General features: G+C 39.2%; 1 protein-coding gene across 1 annotated transcript; it reads left to right on the top strand.

Moving 5' to 3' along the window:
• Positions 1-2,651: 2,651 nt before the first annotated feature.
• Positions 2,652-5,910, top strand: LOC112905721 (mushroom body large-type Kenyon cell-specific protein 1-like). Its single transcript, XM_025978733.1, has 2 exons — positions 2,652-2,671; positions 3,015-5,910. The coding sequence occupies exons 1-2, from the start codon at positions 2,652-2,654 to the stop codon at positions 5,356-5,358; spliced, it is 2,364 nt and encodes a 787-aa protein (XP_025834518.1). The 3' UTR covers positions 5,359-5,910.
• The last annotated feature ends 34 nt before the right edge of the window (positions 5,911-5,944 follow it).

Raw genomic sequence — 5,944 nt, 5'->3', positions numbered from 1 at the left:
CACATGCATAAGTATACTTAACGGCACACCAACATCGTACCATTTAATCGTCATCTATCCAAAATTCTGCACAATGCGAACTCGATGCAGTTTAGATGAGCAAAGACGGAGCATTGCTCCACTCCGCCGTTAACATTACATTGCAGGTGGGGAAGCCGTAGTTCGACCGTCTTCAATGGCGCGTAATATCTAACAACTGAGCAAGCATTTGAGTCTGCTCACACCCTGCAGCAGCATAGAATACTACCGCAAAATAATATTTTCTACCTTTAATCAAAAAAAAAAATTATAATCGAAAGAAATAGTTTTGGTTTAGTTTGTTGATACGATAGAATGGTACTATGTTGGAGACTCTCCTATACATAAATAGATATTAAATAAATGCAAAAGTTTCTCGCCAACAGTAAAAGAAAAGCAGAAAAAAATATATAATAGAGAAAATAGGTTACACTCTTAAAATAAAAACATTCCAACCATATACGTGCCAGATTTTTTATTCGCAACAATTAGGAACAATTACTTTAAAACTAAACAAAAAAAAAAATATATAAGTCGAGGTCTCTCGCCCAGACCGTACTAAGTACATAATATATTAATAAATAGATTGTTGGATTGCTTTATATCTCGTGTGTAAAATATACAAAAGAAAAATAAAAATATACAGAGGCTTCGGGCTTCTCTTTCTAACGTTTAGAATTAAGGTTTTCGATGTTTGTGTGTATTAAATTTTTGAGCTTTTGAAACTACTTGACGCTACGCGAATTTTTGACGATATCAAATTTATCTTCGGGCTTTTCATAGTCATTGTTATGTATCTATAGAGCGTTCTAAATTGTTTTCCCGACACAAGTACGTACACACACACATAAACACACACACACACACACATACGCAAGCGTAAAAACTTTTCGACTTGAGTTTTTTCATTCGTGTAAAAACACCATGCCAATCCGCAGTGATATTTGTTCCAATAATTGTGCAATTTTAAATAAATAACTATTATTGTAATATACAATAAACAATGTCTGTAATATGAACGCCATCTTCTACGGTTTCGATGTAGAAGTAGAAGATGCTGTTCGGAAAAAGAATTATAAACAAATAACATCATGTAGTAATTAATATATGCAGCCAGCAAAAGCAGCAGCAGCAAAGAATCAAGGTTTTTTATTTGCCAATTTTTCTTTTCTCGGTTAAATTTCTAAATGTGTAATTATTACGTATGTGAGATACAACAGAGTTCGTTTTCTTTTTCGAATTATTGTAGTGGTGTAGTGAAAGGCAAAATGCACTATTATATTGTTTATGACACGCGGTCCAAGTGTATAGTAAATAAACAACCTGTTGTCAAGTATACGCAAAAAAAACCTTAACTAGAAACAAAATTACGTGAAATCGTTTTGGTTACGATGAACAGCATCATCAAATCTATAATCAAATATAACTGTGTTCTTAAACTACATACGATGTAGGTACTCATGTTTTGAATTTTAAATGTCATCGTTAAGTTTTCGTTTTTTCGTTTTGTTAAAAAATCGTATCGTTTAACAACTCCTTAATATCTGATCGGTTATTTCAAAAGAACGTTAGCAAAAAGATTTTTACGTTTTTTAAGGATCAAGGACAGTAGAGATTTTTGTTTAAAGTATGACTCTAACGGATTGTAGAATTAGAATCGAATTGTTTGATTAATTTAGTAATTGTTATCGATATCTACCTATTTTTCGTTCGTTTCCCTAATTATATTACGAGGATGAGAATTCAGTTTCCCTTTTTTTATGCGACAAATTTTCTTTTAGTTTTTATTATCGTCTAATAATAATGATAATTTTTTAATGATCGTATTCAATACCTACCTAATTAATATATACNTGTACGAACTTTATTTGCCCAGTGATATTGCATCGTAGCGTGGTGCGTCTCTCGCATTTTCACAATTCTGGAAAATGGAACCGCATCGTAAGTTTAACCCTTTAGCATATTTTAAAATATTTTTTATGTACGTATACAAAGTGCTTTTGTCAAAAAATATTGTTCTATTTCGGAATTCGTTTTTCGATAAATATGATAACTTGGTGCCTGCATAAAATATAGTAAGAAATTACGATTTTATTATAAAAAAAAACACCTGGTGTCGATAGCATTTCCTTTTTTTTTTCGTTTTGTTTCTGCCAATGTTTGTTTGCCGGTAATACAACTAATTATGGTTCAATTTACGATAACAACCGCTTCCTCCACGTAAATACTAAATGCGAGGTCAGTAATATTTATATACCTATTCGTTGGTTTTTTTTATCTCCAAATTGTTGTCCTTGTAAGGTTTCACGACAATAGAAACAACTTTTATCGGGTTGACGCGTGTTTTTCTACAGACTGTGTAGGTACATCAATAAAACAGAAAAAAACAATATGTCGATACTTTCTCGATTCCTTTTATCTGAAAATCGTTTTACTTCAAGCAACAATACTCCGAATAAAAATTTTTTTCTTTACTTTTTAAGTTTTCTTTTGCGACTGCTGATTTTTCAATTTATCGAATAAGAAGTTAAATCTTTCTGTTTGAAGCATTGGGGGATGATTTCTATAGTTGTACCTTTTAGAGGGTTAGAAAATAATAGTATTATTATTAAGAAATTCCAGTTAACAAAATAATGACGATCGACCTCCAACGGTGAGAAATAATCATTAAGCAATCTGCATCTGCGGTCAGGCGGACACATAATATGCACAGACATCACATGCATAAAATGACATCTCAGAAACAATATCGGTCCGTTTCCCATAGAGTTTAAAAAGCCCAACTGGGACAAGGCCAAAAATGCTCCGGAGATAGCGTACTCGTATGCATATATTCTCTGATTGCTTTAACCTCATCCTAACTAGGTCTCAATCGAAACCGCACGTCTCAAATGTACACGCACAATACAGATAAATAAATATAGTATTCTACCGACATTATACATACATATATATTATGTATAAGTTTGCGACATCTTATACAACTATAATTTTAGTTCTGATTTTAGAGCGAAGCCTCGAATGTCAATAGCAGGGAGAAGAACGTACACCGAAGACGAGCTCCAAGCTGCGCTAAGGGACATCCAGTCGGGCAAGTTGGGAACCCGACGAGCCGCCGTCATATACGGCATTCCCCGTTCGACACTCCGGAACAAAGTCTACAAATTGGCAATGGAACGAGAACGGGAGTCCCATTTGAACACGTCGACGCCACTGAAAATTGACGAAGAAGAAAACATAGACGACGAAAAAGAATTATCCGGGGCCGAAGAAGAGAAAGAGGTCGAGAAAGCCCTCCAAGCTCCGCTCCTTTCGATGGCCGACATCCTACGATTTTCCACCCTCGATAACCAAGAAGCTCTCAAACACTTGTTGCAAAGAAGCAAAGAAGGTCATGACGTTCTGACCGGTCTGGAGCACAGTGCGATGGGACCGTACATTCAAAATCTGATTCTGGCCAGCGGGAATCTATTTCCCGGTCAAAAAATCGTCCCCGAAAGCGAAACGACAAACCCATTACTACCGGAATTTCTCAAGAGGATGATGGTAGAAGACCATTTCAAAGAGCAATTGATACGGAGCCAAACGAACAACGGAGAAAACGACAAAATAAGCAGGCCGAGTCCCTCGAACTCGGTCCTGGCGCGCTCCGAAAAGTCCAGGTCAGAATCGGACATGGAAACCGACGAGTCACCTTCTAATGTGATACTTAAAATTCCGTCCTTCAAGCCAACCACGAGTAAAAATGGAACGGAGGTGTTAAAAACAGCAACAACAAACTTAGCAGCAGCAGCAGTAGCAACAGAACCGAGTGTAATTGTTTCGCCGCCGATCGCGAAAGAATCCGCCTCGCCGCCAATTCTGCCGGGACGTGAAATGACGCTGAAAGACGTCAAGGACGTCGTAGCAAGGACTATATGCCAAAAGTTTCAGCAAACGCCCGAACCGATGCGCATCCCTCACATGATGGACATCGATTATAAACGGGGCGGATTCACTCCTCCGATGTCTAACATTCAAGGCATGAAAACGCAGCAGGACATTGCCCGACCCTATCAACCACCGCCACCTCCGCCGAAACCAACTCAATCCACAACCTGTACGACCACGACAACTACGGGGGGGAAAGGAACGAGGCCGAAACGCGGTAAATACAGGAACTATGACAGAGACAGCCTGGTAGAAGCAGTCAGAGCGGTGCAAAGAGGGGAAATGTCCGTGCACCGGGCTGGCAGCTACTACGGCGTGCCACATTCCACATTAGAATATAAAGTCAAAGAAAGGCATCTGATGAGGCCGAGAAAAAGGGACCCGAAACCGAATCCAGTAGACGAGAAGATCGCTTCTTTGAAACAGAACGATTTACGAAATGCAGCCGAAAAAATGAAAACAACTGTGATGAAACCGCCGCAAACGAAATTCCCCACCTCACCAAACGGTATGAAACTGCCAATTTTCGATCCCACCATGACTCCTCTAGGGTACACTCCGCCACCTTTCCCTTTCTGGCCGCATCCCAGTTTTCCACACATTCCCATGGATTACGGTCGTAGTCCTTCAGCTACTTCGTTTCCACCGAACCCTGAACAATATTTTGCAACTCAAATGATGCAAAAATTACAAGAAGACTCGAACAAGACTCAAAACTGTAACGTTCCGGCGTCGGCCATCAATTCGATTCCCAATTTGCCTAAAAGTGCCAGGCAAATGGCGGAATCGTTACTCGATAGCTCGGGAACGAACGGATCATTCCTGGACGGCATCATAAGATCCAGTTTGGAATCAGGTGTGCCGTCGTCAAACGACGAAACGTCACCGAAAGACGAGAAAAACTTAGCACCGGAAAACATGTCGAACAAAGCGTTGCTCGAACAGTTATGCCGTAACAGTAGATTAACGCCATTAACAAAACCGAATCTGACGGAATCAAACAGCTCAACGGAAGAGAACTTTCGTAAGAACGCGAGTCCGCTTAATTTTAGCAGTACAATGAGCGACGAACATTCGTCTGGTAGTGGTTTACACTCGAACCAAGGTGGTCGCACCGATCGCGAATGTTCTCCGCGGGGAGACCATTCCGACGTGCCGACGATAGAGCTCTCGAACGATTCAAACGAATCCACGACGACGGATCAACCGCGCAACAACGGGCAAACTCAGGAAGAACGGAAAACGATCCCAACAGCGAGAATTTTTCTGAAACAAGAACTGACAAAAGTGGAGAACCTCAAGCCCGAGATGCTGGTCCGTTTTCGTGACGCATTGCACGACGTCGACCGGAACGGTACCGGAGAATCTGCAACAGGAAGTGCCTCAGAATCGGATGCGGCTCAAGACTGACATCAGGTTAACGTTTGCGCAAGGTTTTTATACTGAGGAATCAACATTCCTCGCGGTTATATTGTTGAAACGTTTCCAGTTCGGAAACTTATGGTTGTTGTCACAAGAGGTCGATGACGGTGTTTGTTGATTATTATTATGATTATTATTATTATTATTATTATTTGTATTGTTTCTGTTGCAGTTAGAATAGTGAATTTTAAAAGAGCGTTCTGTTTGCGGAACTTTCCACACCGAATCGACTCGACTTGACTGTTGATCGAACTTCTCTCCTTGCTTTCATCGGTAAGTTTTTCAAAACATAAAGTATTTAGATGCCCGTCCCTCTACAGAAAACAATACGTATTTTTTCCATTGAAATACAAATACTAGGGACAATCTTTAAAGAATTCTACGAAAAATTAAAAATAAATTAGTTTTGGTATTAGACCGTTAACATTCGTTAAAAATTAATTTTTCGATTCTCTATTACAAAAAGAACAGCACCGATTGCTATCCAGAAAGTTACTGAAATACCACCGAAAGAGCGACGCATTTATACTAAAAAAGCGCCGAAACAGCACTAAAGGGATACTAAAATTTGAAT

Source organism: Agrilus planipennis, unplaced genomic scaffold (genome assembly GCF_000699045.2).
Source record: "Agrilus planipennis isolate EAB-ADULT unplaced genomic scaffold, Apla_2.0 scaffold7, whole genome shotgun sequence".
Classification (NCBI taxonomy): Eukaryota; Metazoa; Arthropoda; class Insecta; order Coleoptera; family Buprestidae; genus Agrilus; species Agrilus planipennis.
Note: the sequence above shows the minus strand (reverse complement) of the source record. Positions and strands in the feature narration are given on the sequence as shown.

What these genes read in the sequence shown, in the direction of transcription:
- LOC112905721 (XM_025978733.1), top strand. Translation starts at nt 2,652, where the DNA reads ATGACGATCGACCTCCAACG. An exon ending in ATGACGATCGACCTCCAACG is followed by an intron (nt 2,672 to 3,014) that starts GTGAGAAATAAT and finishes CTATAATTTTAG; the next exon opens with TTCTGATTTTAGAGCGAAGC.